General features: G+C 39.9%; 2 protein-coding genes across 2 annotated transcripts; one reads left to right on the forward strand and one right to left on the reverse strand.

Annotated features, from left to right (window-relative positions):
* The first annotated feature begins 613 nt into the window (after nt 1–613).
* Nucleotides 614–5,231, forward strand: LOC143362663 (uncharacterized). Its single transcript, XM_076803027.1, has 11 exons — nt 614–912; nt 993–1,106; nt 1,258–2,078; nt 2,244–2,498; nt 2,558–2,834; nt 3,493–3,791; nt 3,863–4,006; nt 4,075–4,318; nt 4,409–4,551; nt 4,623–4,758; nt 4,822–5,231. The coding sequence occupies exons 3-11, from the start codon at nt 1,263–1,265 to the stop codon at nt 5,001–5,003; spliced, it is 2,496 nt and encodes an 831-aa protein (XP_076659142.1). The 5' UTR covers nt 614–912; nt 993–1,106; nt 1,258–1,262; the 3' UTR covers nt 5,004–5,231.
* Eif6 (eukaryotic translation initiation factor 6) lies at nt 5,035–7,453 on the reverse strand. The gene is made up of 6 exons (XM_076803039.1): nt 7,189–7,453; nt 6,909–6,994; nt 6,648–6,823; nt 6,093–6,269; nt 5,832–6,013; nt 5,035–5,754 (listed from the first exon to the last, which is right to left on the reverse strand). The coding sequence occupies exons 1-6, from the start codon at nt 7,293–7,295 to the stop codon at nt 5,745–5,747; spliced, it is 738 nt and encodes a 245-aa protein (XP_076659154.1). The 5' UTR covers nt 7,296–7,453; the 3' UTR covers nt 5,035–5,744.
* Nucleotides 7,454–15,284: the final 7,831 nt, after the last annotated feature.

Consider the following 15,284-nt stretch of genomic DNA (forward strand, 5'->3'; position numbering starts at 1 on the left):
GTGTATTTTATATTCTCCACATAATCGGCTTCTAAGCGCAAAGCATTCAAAGGCGATATCACACGATGCTGAAAACTACGGAGACGCTTACATCTAACAGTTAAAGTTAATAATAATAAATATTCGTTCAATTATTTGACATTTATATATAAAAGAATAGGACAAAACCATTTTAGAAAATCTCGGAAGATATTCAGAATGGGGTATCACGTAAAGACTGTTCTTATGAACTTGGAACAGACCTGGAAAAATTTTAGTTGAAATGAAAATAAGAAATAACTTAAAATAAGATGTTATTTGAAATAATATTTCAAAGAATTTGAGAAATGCCCAGGTCTGATTTGGAATAGATTTTATACTTAATACAGTACAATAGAATATTAATTATGTTAATACAATAATGTTAATACAATAGAAGTAGTAGAATTTGTTATGTGTACAAACCGAAAGACGGCGCCCAAGTGGAGTTTTCCATTAATTCGCATCGTGTGACTGGAGCTTCTTTTTTCGCTCGCTCCTATAACGAGATAAGCAGGATATAAAATGATAGAGGGGATAGCAGTGAGTTGTTATCGTATAGAATACATATAGAACTGCGATCGGAATCGGACTGTAGCATTTTCTTTCAGGCAAATGATAGATGCATTTCGTATGCAACCTGTGCGGTAATAGTTTGTAAATATCGAAAGTCCGAGGGAATCTAATTAATGCGCAAGAGACAAGTCAGACCGATTCTGTTTCGAAGTCACTTCTGCTCGTTTCTAACGAAAGCGATGTGCGACATTGTTCCCTATCGCTATGAATGACTGCATAGATTTATTTCGAAAAAAAATACGCTAATCAACGAATCTTCGCGTACCTACACTTGTTTCTAACAATCAGCTGACTTCCGGAACTCGTACGGGAGACGAAGTTAGTGAGGCCTCTCGTTCTTTTCACTTGACACCGCTGCATTCTAACAACCGAACAACACACGGTCTTATTTTTCCCAGTACACCTAACAATCAAGGACTGACACTCGATTCATTTATACCGTAAACTCGCGCAAGAGTACACTAATGTTGAATACCGCCTAATCATTAAACCGTCGGAAAGATAATTTTAAGGTAAAACTTGCCAACACATTTTCCTTCTGGTGAAATTCCGTTTCATGTAATAAAGTCTCTCGCTAACTCGATAATTCGAAATTGTCAGTCGCATTTCGGTCGCGTTCTCGTTTACTTTTTAATAGATAAATTGATCCCTTCCTTTTTCCAGATAATATGAATTCTCAAGAAGGTACAAGCAATAACCAAAACAAAACGGAGACAAAAGTGGATGGACATTTAAAGAAAAGTAATAGTAATCAACCGATCGAAAGTAGACTATGTGGAGATCAACTAAAGTTAAATAATAAGATAGGTGAGAACAGTGCCAAGAACCTTCTGACTTCTATGCCTTCGGTCGCATTGGCTAATGGTACAAGATCCGTGCAAGCCGCCACATCTGGTTTCAATAATTCTATGGACCAAGACACGAATCAGGACATGGTGAACGCAAGTGTATCTTCCATATTTTTAAATACCAATAGCATCAAGCCTCAAACTGTAAATTCTACTGTCACGAGTCAATTGAAGCATAAGACTATAATGAACACGAGCGCTTTAAACTTGCCTAAGCCTCAGATGCATTTAAACTTATCTTCTAACCAAAGTAACTCACATTCGAATCATAATTTTGTACCAGTCTCGTACAATACTGGCACCGCATCCAATCCGATTACACATTTAAATAACACAGCATCCGTTGCAACGACAATTCCACCGAACATGTTGCTACCTAGACCAAACGAGGATATTGACATGAAGAACAACGTAGATTATGTATCTGGAATTGAAAAGTGTCCATCAAAAGTATCGTGCAGTTCAGATTCTAGTCCTGAAGTGGGCAGCGCCTGGTCATCTAGATCCTATGTTTCTAAATGTGTACTAAATAATATAGGAGGCAGCGTAGGCTCTACAAGTCAAGGGACGTGTTGTTTCTTAAGACCTAATATTAATGGAAACAGAGAAGTGGCAGGGCCGAGCGGGTTGCAAAAGGTAAATACTAGAGGCGTGCAATATTCTGGATTCTCGAGAATATTCTGGATTCCTGGCCACATTCGGGATTATTCTCGAGAATCCCGATATATTCGAGAAACCCGAACCTGGTAAATATAATTTTGCTTGCTGTTGTATAAATATTTATTCGATTTTCTTCTGTAGCAAAGCACGCAGAGAGAGCAAAACGAGAGGAGAGATTCTAGTTCTGGAAACGAGGACGACATGTCGGACGGGGAAGATTATTGTATTTACACATACAAGGGGAACGACGACGCGGTTCACTTGGCTCAAAGAGGAGAGGCGAACCACGGACAACTGGAAGAAGGCGAGGAGGACGGACAATCTCATAGCGGTAGATCCAGTCCAGAGATGGACTTTTTAGAAATGGATTTTGACCCTGGGCCTTCCTGCGAACAGGTATTGAACGATCGTGATGGAAGCGTAACTCGTTTCTCACGGCAGTATCATCCTCACAGGACACTGGAGATAGCGACTTGGCCTCTATAAACGAAGACATACAGAATATAGCGTTAGACAACGTAGAGCAGGATCCAGTATTAAACGATTTAAGTAGCGGTAAAGTTGTATCACGACAAGGAATTGCATCTACGTCGCAACATCTAAAACAAAGCGTACAGAACGTGAATCGTGTAGAACCTCAACCTTGTTCATCAACTAGCCAACCTACACCAGAACCGAGCGTAAAACCAACTCATCCTTCGCCATGGATGCCAAGTACCAGTGGCGCAACCGGTATACTTTATTTCTGGTCTACCACGCGAATGTACACTGCTAAAAACAATTAGGGGATATTATATAAAAGTTCTGGTAGCGAGGTATAAATACAATATTTACATTCTTGAACCAAATTGCATGAACTCCTTGTTAACACTTCGAGTGCCGCGTCTCTCAGAAATGGGAGACGAAATTATTTGTCCAGGTTTATCTAAAATTTGATTTATCTAAGATCTGCAAAATGCAAGAAGGTTGATACTTTCAGTATCACGCATCTTGATCCCTCAGGAACCACGCCTGATCGTCAATTTCTGTTTGTATGATCGACGATTTATGGTATTACGGTTGTTACTTTTTCATATTTTTCACAGCTACCTGCAAATTCTAGAGAGTAAACAATGATGCATGAAAGTGTATCGCACCTGATAATCTGACTTTGTGTAATAAATTATGAAATATTCGTCAGAGTCAGTGCACAGACTACGCCCCCGAGGTAACTTTTTACTTTTATTTCGTTCAATAAATTATTCTTGTTTTATGGAATTTTTGAGGCTGTTGAGCCGGCACTCGGTATGTTAACAGACAAGTAAACTTAACATCGATGAGAATAAAATGTTCCCCAATTGTTTTGAGCAGTGAATCTGCACAGAGATCGTATCTATGTATGATTTTATAGAAAAATGGGACACTGCCGGCTTATATCGTAATACAGGATGTCCGTTGCGAGAATCTTATGGATATCACAACACAAGTGGAGATCTTATTTCACCCGGTGATAACAGAGACACCGAATCAGAGCTGTGGGCTGAATCTTCGATGGCTTCAGTCTCGGAGAGCTCTTACTTGAAGCTGTTATTTAAAAATATAAACTCTGGAAGAGTGAATCTCAGTTCGACCCTTTATCATCGTATCATGGCAAAGAAACTGATGCTCAATAAACAGGCCGAGTTCAACCAGAGCGGCGATTCGAATCTAGTTAATATGCTTTAGCATTACGATCTTGTACAAAATCTGTACCGCTTTATACGAATTTCTTTCTTCCACAGGAAAGCGAATTATCCAATGAACGATTAGATGGGCTCTTACCGGTAGAAAAAGTTATGTTATGGAGCGAGAAGGAAGCTACGGTGAAACAAGTTACCCAAATTGAAACGTCTGCGTGCGGTGCTACTTCTGCGATCAATGCTTTGGTATGTATAATTGGTTACCTTGTATGCATAGTAATGATGGGAGATCTAATCGAGGAACATTTTTACAGTTGGCTTTAAATGTATCATTCTCGCTGGAGGCGTTACTAAACGGTGTGAACACTAGACAAAGAGAACCAGGCTCAGCATTACCGAGATATTTGTACAGCCGATCTGTAGCCGGATCGACTCACAGAGATTTGGCGCGAGGTATAGCTTCGTGTACAAACGGTTCAGTTATCACGAAATTCTTCGCGTTCTATCCGGAAAGAAAAGTTTCTTTGTCTCACTGGCTGCATTATTGGATTTCGAAAGGTGTGCAACTGAGAAAGTCGAATATATTGATCAAAATCGATTGTCAAATATATTGATCTTTATTGTACAAGTGTAAAATCTCTCTTAAAGGAGCTGCGCCCATCGCAACGTTGAATTTACAACATTGTGGAGAAGGATGCGATATTCCGGATGCATGGCATCATCAAATGATATTTGGTGTGGGACAGGCAGGCATATATTTAACCAATCCGTTAGAGTGTTTACCCGAACAGGTTGGTTGAAAAAATTGTAGAAACTTATCGTTAGTCGCTTATATCGTATCGAGTTTTGATTTTTCTTTCAGTACGTGTGGCATCAACTTGTAAGTCCTAGTATATTGCTTATTCGGAGAGCAGATGTTCTGGCTCATTGGAACGCTAATACAGATCTAACGCCACTCGCCACTATGAATCATAGGTGGCGGAAGCTCAATGTTCTCGGTACGTAATTAATCATTCGTGTTAATTGCTACGACGAAGTGTAATATTTCAACCTTTTTTCAGGGCAAGTTGTAAATATGGTACGAGAAGCAATGACTCAAACACGACAGCTTAGTAATGCTAATACTGGTACAACTCACATTCGTATCCCTGCGTCTTATCAAGCAGGTATTACATTAGTTATGTGTGCAGATTCCGCTGCTGCTTCCGAGTTGTTACATGCTGAACAATTACCATTACTCTAGTCTTGTTAATCAAAATTTATAGAATCCAGGCTGCCCTCCCTTTTTTTTATTTGTAATAAACTGAATTAGCAGGCTGGTCCGCACAATGTTGTTTACAATAGTTCATTTATTATATATAAGGCAGTTAGAGAGTCAGAATTGAAATGATTTACTTTTTTGACACAAAAAATGTTTATATTCAAAGAGATTATCAATTGAAATATATTTCAATAAAATATTTCCGTTTTATATGCAGTTATATTTATAAATTCGTGAATTTCGAAAGAACTTTCGACAAAAATGAAATCGTACATTCTCTTTTTGTATACACTTTAAAAAAAAGCTTAAAATATTTAAAAATCCACGGGACTTATATCGCAACATATAATCGACGTTCGGTAAGTAATCATTTATTAACAATAAGAGGTAAGTAATTATTTCTTGTATTTAATTGTCGCCGTCCGTCTTTTCGTACGAGGTATTTCAAAATCACGGTACGCAGTAAAAATTCCTTATGGTGGTGATCAGGTAGAACTTAATGATGATACATTTTGTATAAACCTTGGTACAGAATATTACGTTACAGTTCTATCGTAGTCTATTGATGGAATTATAAAGAAAGTATGGTTTCTGCAGGTATGTCGCTTGCAATGTACCACTCTCTCAGTTAATTTAATATAACATAAATATTCAATTTATGTACACAGTGCAATTCTACCATTCACCAAACTGTCCACGTTCTCTTAGAAAGTTTTAATTCATTTACGACATACTGAAACAAATGAAAAAACGTTGATTATCGATACAATCAATTAAGTAACAGATCCAAAAATTCGCTTATATATTTACCTTTCTATAAGCGACGCGCGCATAGTTGATGTAATCGCGGCTGGGGCAGCATCGTTTAGTTTAAAGACACTTTCGATAACTGAGAGTTCTGTCGAGGTTGTGTCCATGCCACAGAAGGCAGCCCAATCGTTTACGACCATTCCTGCAGCTATTACGTCGCTGCCTCTATTTACTGTTCCTGCCTATTTAATACAAGAATAAATAGCTAAATATTTTTGCACACTGCGTATATTGTTATATAGCTGTATTAAACGATCTTACAGCAAGTGGCACTTGTAGTAAAGACGACAACTCGTCTTGGTCCTGTATAGAAGTTTTCGGATGTACCAGACCACCCTGATTCGATAACACGGTGTATGAACCTATTAGGACATTACTTGCCACAGTTTGCCTAAATACTTCTACCTTTAGAGTATCGGCTAAAATTTCTTCAGTTTCCTGTAAACAAACATTCAAATTAGAGACTTGAGGCTTTCATGGTCCGGCGTTATATAGTTCTAATGGTTCAAGCTTTTGTATGTAAGCTGTCTCGTGGAGGAATTATTTTTCCATTTCGCATGCATTGCAGTTAGCTTTATCAGGGGGTCGAAGACACACTGATGCAATAATTCCTCCAGGACACGGCTTACACCATAGTGCCTTAACAGTGAGAAATGTAAATGTCCAAATTATTACAACAGAAAAGGAAAGGAGTTGAGAAACGTTAGTAAGGGGTAAGAGAGAGAAAATAAAAATAAAGGGCTAGAGTTTCTTTTAAAATAGAAAAGGAATAAAATATAAAATTTGCTCTCGTCTCTACCAATAATAAACACTTACTCTGTCGAGATCAGGGTGCACCAGAGCCACATGATCATTGCATGCAATAACATTACCAAGAGCAGAGAGCCTCTCCTCTACTCGCTGGACTTTAACGTCATCTGGCAGTGAATTTCGTATGTGCTGTAATTCTGTGTCTGTCGTTGTGTTCGGTACCAGGAGACCATTTTTGTTTCCTGATTAAATTCATCTTGTTTAAAATTTCTATATAGTTGATTGTGTTAAATTTTTTGCAGTTAACAATTTTTAATTGTTACTTACCAACACACAGTCGACCAATAATCCGACATCCCGCTACCGACGCGTGAATAACAGGAATGATCTCGGATAGTTCATCCTCGAATACACTGTAATTACGATGTTATGCATGTTATTAGCAGCGAATGTTTTCATTGCACTTTGCGCGAAAGCAATCAGAGCTCGTAAGATTCACAGAATCTACAGTAATTTGCAGAATTACTGTTCCAAGATAGCTCTGAAGGATTTGTTTGTTCGAAGGAAGAGAGAGATCGATGCGAGCAATTATCTTATCTGTTGTTACCTGTAGAAATTCTCGGAACCGCCAATTGCGACCAGGCAGTAAGAATTCGTCAGTTTGGAGAAAACGCCGACTTCGTTGTTGTTCTCGAATTGCACACGTACCGCCATGATTGGACAATTGCAATTTACATTAACGGGCTCGAATTCGGAAGGAATTTTGAAAAAACGACGCGTCAAAAGTCCGGACAACACGCTAACCTAGACGCTAACACGAGGAGTACGTCTCACGAGACGCTGACTATATGTAGACTCTGTCTGAGTCAGTGACAGGAGTGGTTGACCTATTCGAACGTCTCGTACATCTTGTGGCATCTGTTGAAACCAATGTTGCGCAATATTTCGTTATCGAGTGAAATGTTTCGCTGTTAGTCGCAACACACGATTTTATCTGTTTTCATTGATAGTAATCGGAAGTAACGGAAATAGCTCTATAAATTATCGATTCGATAAATGATTTAATTAGTTGTGTGATCGACAATTGCATTATCGATTATCTATTAAAATTCTTTTTATCGTCAAGCAAACATTTGACCGTACAGATATATATGTGTGAACATAGTCGTTATCGCCGATTGTCAGTGCACCGAAATTTTTGCAGCGAATATTTTGATTTTCCATCTAGTATTATTTAATTTATGACTGATTGCTGCTGCCACCTGCAGGGAAACAATCGAACTATGTCAGCGCCTGAACTACTGCAACCCTTCGTGTACCGATGCACAACGGGTTGCCTAGTATACGGGAAACGCTCTTTTTAGTTCTGGACTCGCCGCTAGGTGGTTATAGTGTTTCGTAGTCCGCGAAATCGCAATGGACATTACATTTTTAAATTTGGAATGAAGAAACGCTTTTAATAGCAATTCTTTAATTTGGGATAGTACAAATAATATTTCTTTAATATTGTACTACAATTAATTTTCTATAATTCTTTCCCTGTATCTTATTCAGCGTAAATTTTATATGTTAACTTATCAGCTGACTGTTCTTCACTGACTCAAAATTATAAGTTACAATAAACATTCATGCTAGTAACAACTTAAAGAGGCTATGGGATTAGTGGAAATCGATAATTATATGTTATAATTTAAATTGTACATACCTTTGTTCTGAAGATAAAATAAATATCTTTTAAGAAAAAAAGTTGCTACAAGTCTGATGTGGTTTTTATAACATCAATTTACTTCTTATTTACTACAAATAGGTAATATTTAGATACGTGGAACTAAAGAAGAAAAATATTACCAACAACTTTCTGTGAGATGTAACGAAAGTGTTTCCGTAATATTATTGGTAACATAAGTTTGCTTTTGTATATTATTCTATGGACTGTAGAAAATTATACAAAATATAGAAAATATTAACGATTGCAATTATATTCTTCTCTTTCAGCTAACAAAAATATAAAAGGAGAGTTCGTATTGTTTGCGAGCAGACTACCGATTTTAGCGAAGGGGAGAAATACAAAGCAGTAAAAACATGAAAAGATTTGATAAATATCGTCGTATTATTGTTAACCTATTGGGCCTTTAAAAAAAGGAAACGGGTTTTTTTTTCTGTACTTTGTTGCAATTTAGGTTGACAATGTTTATTTTGCATGAAGATCCGCAGTCTACTTGCGAGATATATTCAGTCATCGAAATGACAGGGAATCGCTGGGAATCGGGGATTAATTACACGAGACGGTTCTTGCACAATTCCTTTATTGAAGGTTTTTCTCGATAATAATATCGGCGGCGCAGAAAAAGAGAGGAGTTTCAGAACGTTGCGTTGCGTTCGCGTTATCACGAATAAAACCAGTAGCTGCTGAAAATCACCGCTTTATTAACAACATTATCGTAAGCATTATAAATACGATTCATAATAGTTTTCTCATTTTGATTGGTTCTGTGACCGGTGTTTGTCGTACAGATTCTCTCTATTCTCGTCTGTTTTTTGAAAAGTCGGAACGTACGTGTACTGGCAGTATTATTTTGCGAGAGAACGACCATCACACTATCGAAAGAAAACTCTATCGGCTGAGGAATTGGCGAGCGGGTTTTTCGCGTCCCTCCGGTTTCTCGGGTTCCGCCGGTGCGAAAATTCGGGACGCGATTTTTGTCGGCGCGACAAAAATTGGAAAAAAAAAAGAAAAGAAAAAATAAGCTCGCTGGCACAGCACGAGTCGAGAGACATCTCGAATATTATCCGACGACGACGAGAATCACTCGTTAGTGATACGGATAGTCTGGCAAAGCGGAGAAAATGGTTTCCGGAAGGAGTCGCGCGAAACGAGACGAAAGACGAATACCGAGAATCATCGACTGGAAGCTTGGAATCGTAAAAATGACCCGTTCAAATTGCCTACATCGAGATAAGCCGCTTTCTTTCGAAGCCAGTGAACGCGTTAACATTTAATTGATAGCGACCGGTGCGATCTAAGTCGGTCATCTTCGGCAGTGGTTTGCTCCGATCACGGGCATCCAGTTCAAAACGACACTAAAGGTCTCGTTGCTATCGACCACGGCGGCTCTAATGGGTTTCTCAATATCCTCGTAGCCATATAACGTGCCCGATAGAGAACTCTTCTTTCTTTAAGGTCCAGATTTTATGGCGGAGAGTGCTCGATCAAATGAACTCGGTGCCTGTCGTTATAACTGTTCGTATATTGGACAGGAGAAAAAGTTTCACTCGCGGTAAAAGAAAATGCAACAATAAAACTAGCCATATACAAAGAACATTTTTAACCACCGCCATAAGTTAAGAACATTTCTTTGCCAAGGAGCAGGAGAAAGAAGAGACTCGCGAGAACTTGACAATGACTATCTCGCCTCTAGATCATAGTTTCCCAACGTGTTAGAAGATTTAGGCAGTGATAAGATTCCAGCTTTTAGTTGCTTCGTTCTCGTTGTCTTCAATCCAACTTTTCGAGATTTCAAAATTGCCGTTGGAACTTTTAACGATCGAGATGACTTGCCCAACGCTGAGCAGAAAAGAACTTCGAAGGCTGTGGGCCAAGGAAACTATGATCCAGATCCTTGACCTGGAGTCACAGACGTTACTCTCAGGCTCCAGAATGCTATACTTACTTTCAAATTCGATCGATTCCAAAATTTCCGGCCGATGGATAGAGTCCGAACGCTGTAGAATAGAGAGAGAGGAGGACACGCGAGCAAGGAGCGCAGGGTGTCCATTTCCGCGGCGAGGACTCCTTCCAGGAACTATCTATTCTGCTCCAGAGTCGCCAGATTAACCCTTGTCTCCCCACTCTACCTTCCCCTTCTACCGCGCTATTCCCCCACGCTTCCGCCATGGCCTGGACACGTGACGTGTTTCGTTTTTGCATGTGTCATAATGTCACGTGACTAACCCGCTATTGGCAGAGAGAGGGTAACTTTTTCCCCTCAATTCGTGCTGCCTCCCCTCATCTGGCGACTAGGTTCCAGAGTCGTTAGATTAAGACTTGTTTCTCCACTCTACCTTCCCCTTCTACCGCGCTATTCCCCCACGCTTCCGCCACGGCCTGGTCACGTGACGTGTTTCGTTTTTGCATGTGTCATAGTGTCACGTGACTAACCCGCTACTGACAGAGAGAGGGTAACTTTTTCTTCTCAATTCGTGCTACCTCCCCTCATCTGGCGACTAAGTTCCAGAGTCGTCAAATTAAGACTTGTTTCCCCACTCTACCTTCCCCTTCTACCGCGCTATTCCCCCACGCTTCCGCCACGGCCTGGTCACGTGACGCGTTCCGTTTTTGCATGTGTCATAACGTCACGTGACTAACCCGGTACTGGCAGGGAGAGGGCAACATTTCCCCTCAATTCGAGTTGATTCCCCTGATCTGGCGACTCTGCTCTGCCAGAAAAATGCACATTTACGAACGAAAAACCGTGGAACAGGGGAGAGCGATTTACCGGCGCGTTGGCGGTCTTCTTGTTTTGATTGCTTGCTACTTTTCAGTCTCCTCCCATCGATCATTCTTGATCACCACACTCGATCATCATTCTCTCCTATCTTTCTCTCTCTCTCTCTCTCTCCCTCTCTCTCCCTTCCCGCTGCGATCCTCCTCCCTCGTTTCTCTCCCCTAGGGCGCGACGTGTGCGTGTACTGCGTGTGTATATCGATAGAAAATAGACAATAGCAAAATCTTCAGTTGTTCGAGCTCGGCTTGAACGTCGTGTATTGTGGCGGCTTCTCGATCTTGCAGTGGGGCTTCAGTGTCGCTAAACGATCTGGTTTGAGAAACAGCTGCTCCCCCTGTACAATTTTTCATCTTAAGGATCTTAAGGGGTCACTACCACCAGTACAATTTCGATGATCGTGGGGGATGATGCGCGAGCGTTGCGCTTGCACCGGGGAACATAACCGGTTTCGAACGATCTCTAGGGTTCTACGGGGTACGGTGAACTCTGGCCGGAGCGAAATCGATTGCTCGACGATCCTCACGCATTTTCGCTCATTTACGACTCGTTTCGCGCGGAGTTTACCCGACAGATTAGTTCTCTGTCGCGGGAGAAACACGTTGTTCGGAAAACACTCGACAATTGGCGAGGTCGAGGAATCATCGCGAATAGGCGACAGGGAATCGTTTTGGAAACCTTTCACCCTCATATTCTCTTCAGAAATAATTGCACAAAAATGTTATGATAATAGCCAATTTCACTATTTAATAATTCTTTATAATTATATTTATAACCTATATAATTTCATTTGTAATTCAGAAACGGAAATTAAGGGGTGTATGAGGGTTAATACGAAACGATGCAGTTTATTCGCCAAGGAAAGAGACTTCAGGTGCACCGATGGTCGCAATGGTTGTCCACATTTATTAAATTGACGAATCATTTTTGTTCCTCGAAAAAGATTGATGCATTCATTGTCTTATTAAATTTTCACCCTAGAACCACCCGATAAATAAATCATATTAGGTGTATTAGGTTGCTGCATATGAAATATCCGATTTTGGAATGCAAATAAGCTTTTTGACCAAGAAATATTATTATATATTATTATATTATTATGATTCATTATATATCCTTTTAAGGTACAGGGCTGATCTTTAAGGTCTTAGTTTTAGTTTTCATTTACAAAACTAGTTTCACTTTCAAATGATTGAATTTCAACGTCCAATCAATCTATTCGTTTTATATAAATGGGAAAACAACATACTGACAGTAGAATTATGTGACGTCTATGGAATGCAGTCAAGAAGCTTGTAATTCATTGACAGACTACGTTGTTTACAATGATGCTTGCTGTGACCAATAAGTTTATTTAGAAGAAAAACTTTGTGTAACCTCATTGTCAAAAATCGGACATATGCGACTAACTAATACGAATTAATTCGTAGCCCTCACGATTAGGCGAATGTAACTTTGTCTCAACGGTTATTTGTTGTTCATAAATTACCTTGTAGAATATAATGGAGATTTTTCAAGCACATCACGATTGCGAATGAACAAGAAATTCATGTCGAATTAATTTGTACAAATATAATTGACTAAGATACAATTGTTGTTGATTGTGCCATAAAATGGACACGCTGGAACAGAAACTACTGGTGTGATAGAACGATCGATCCTTTATTCAGCGACAATCGATGCACTCTGTACCGTTTCCTTTCGAATAAGCTACGGCGTTCCTACGTTTAATCGACTTCAGTTCAATCTGTGAGTTCTTGAGCGATCAATCGAGTTTGTTCCAGCCATAGGGAACACGTGCTATCTGTGCAGTGTCATACGTGAAATGAAAAGGTAAGCGGATTTCACTCGTTGGACACTAATCAACTCTTCATTCTCTAATGGTAGCTAGTCGACGATGCATTAAGGGGAGCTCAAACCATGCAGTTTACAGTGTGTATTTACAGTGTACAGTCTGGAGTGGAGAGAGTACTTTCTTCGTCGGAGTAAATCGAGATTGGAAATGTTCACGCTGCTTCGGCGGTATGAAACGGAATGTGTTCTGTACCCGCGACAGGCGACGACGCGCTTACGTGCGTGTTTCAATTTGGTACGTGATTTACGTGAATGTTATTGCCAGCAGAGAAACGTACAGCTGCCAACAAAACAGAACGTACGCAATTTTTACTAAATTAGAACTCCAGTTAATTCAAATCCATTGAATTTTCAAAATGTCTGCTAGCAACATTCACTTCGTCACCAGCAGAGGAACGTAAAATTGCAAACAAAATTGAACGTACCCAATTTTTACTAAATTAGTACTCACTGTATTGTCATTTTGTTACAAGGGAAACCTGTTTGTAATATCAATGGATCCACACGAATTTTCCACTTGAATTTTGTAAAGTGTCTGTTAGCAACATTTATTTCGTCACCAGCAGAGGAACGTAAAATTGCAAACAAAATTGAACGTACCCAATTTTTACTAAATTAGTACTCACTGTATTGTCATTTTGTTACAAGGGAAACCTGTTTGTAATATCAATGGATCCACACGAATTTTCCACTTGAATTTTGTAAAGTGTCTGTTAGCAACATTTATTTCATTACCAGCAATGTCAATAAAAAGTCGGATCGTTTTTATAATTTTGTTCTGGTTGCAAAGAAAATAGAACGTACGCAATTTTTACTAAATTAGTACTCTTTGTACTGTTATTTTGTTACAAGGGAAACCTGTTTGTAAAACCAACGGATCCACTCGAATTTTCCACTTGAATTTTCAAAGTGTCTGTTAGCAACATTTATTTCATTACCAACAGAGAAATATCAATAAAAAGTCGGATCATTTTTATAATTTCGTTCTGGTTGCAAAGAAAATTGAACGTACGCAATTTTCACTAAATTAGTACTTACTGCACTGTAATTTTGTTACAAGGGAATCTTGTTTACACAATCAATGGATCCATCCGAATTTTCAAAGTGGTAAAGAAAATTGAACGTACGCAATTTTTGCCAAATTCATAGTACTGGTCGTGCTGTAATTTTGTCACAAAGGAGCCAGCGTGTTTATAAAATCAATGGATCCTCTTGATCGATCGAAGTGGCTGTTGGCAAAATTTAGTCAAACTCGTTCGGCATTTCCCTTTGAAATGCACGACTTAATTTATTGCTCTCTGCGGACAACGTTATTGACGTAAATCAAGATGGCGATACGGGGTGACCCCACCCCCTCTAGAGCGCGGAGTAAATGCACCCGCGCACGTTAATGAAATCGGTACGGTGCAGAACGTTGCGAGCATCACGAATGCACATTCGAGCCGTCTGATTTCGCTCGACGGTGAATTCCGTTCACGGAGAGCAGAGTCTCCGACATTACGCTTCGGTTTCGTCCCCGTGGATCGGAAAGGTGATCCCGAGGGATGCTCGGTGCCTCGCGTCATGCAAAATTAGAAAAACAGGACTCCTTTACGTTTCGCGTTACATTTCACTTCGAGGAATCCTGCACCGTTTGAACGCGAAGCCTTGTGTTCGGTTACGGGAGGTTCTCCCGCGAACGGCGACGTTGAAATGAACGGATGTTCGGTAGAAACGGACGTATAGACACGCGAGTGCCGGTGCGATTACCTTTTAACGAGGATATCGCGCACAGCGTCGCCCGAGGTCGCGATCGTTCGATTACAGCGACGGAAGATTTAACCGAGGTCGACGCGGCGAATTAATCGTCACAATGGAAACGCGCCGTGTCCGCGATCGGAACAACCCCTTCACAGCCCATTAAAATCACCGGAAATGGTCCCGAGATCATCCATCATTTTTGCAAGCTGAATTACTCGGTGCTAGCCCGTGAATCCTGCGCGCAATTCATATTCGAAACTCAATAGATTCAAGTTACACGTAGAGCGATTTTTATTAGCGGAGATTTACGACAATTATCTTATTTTACGACAAAAATCAGTGGGTGAAATTCGGAGAATTTAGAAAATTGATACGTTCAGGCTCATTCGAATTATTCAAAAAAAAAAAAAAAGGGAGAAGGTTTCCGCTGCTAACGATGCAGAACATTTTTATTTCTACCTCGAATAGAGTGGGAAATGTTTCTTTTTGATCTGAAGAAATTCTAGTGACCTCAGACTGCTTCACTAGGGCATCTCGCTGTTTGTAATTACTGGACTGCGGATGTCCAGGACGGAGTTTTTCTTCCTGCATGAATAATTTCAATAGG

Source organism: Halictus rubicundus, chromosome 17 (genome assembly GCF_050948215.1).
Source record: "Halictus rubicundus isolate RS-2024b chromosome 17, iyHalRubi1_principal, whole genome shotgun sequence".
Lineage (NCBI taxonomy): Eukaryota > Metazoa > Arthropoda > Insecta > Hymenoptera > Halictidae > Halictus > Halictus rubicundus.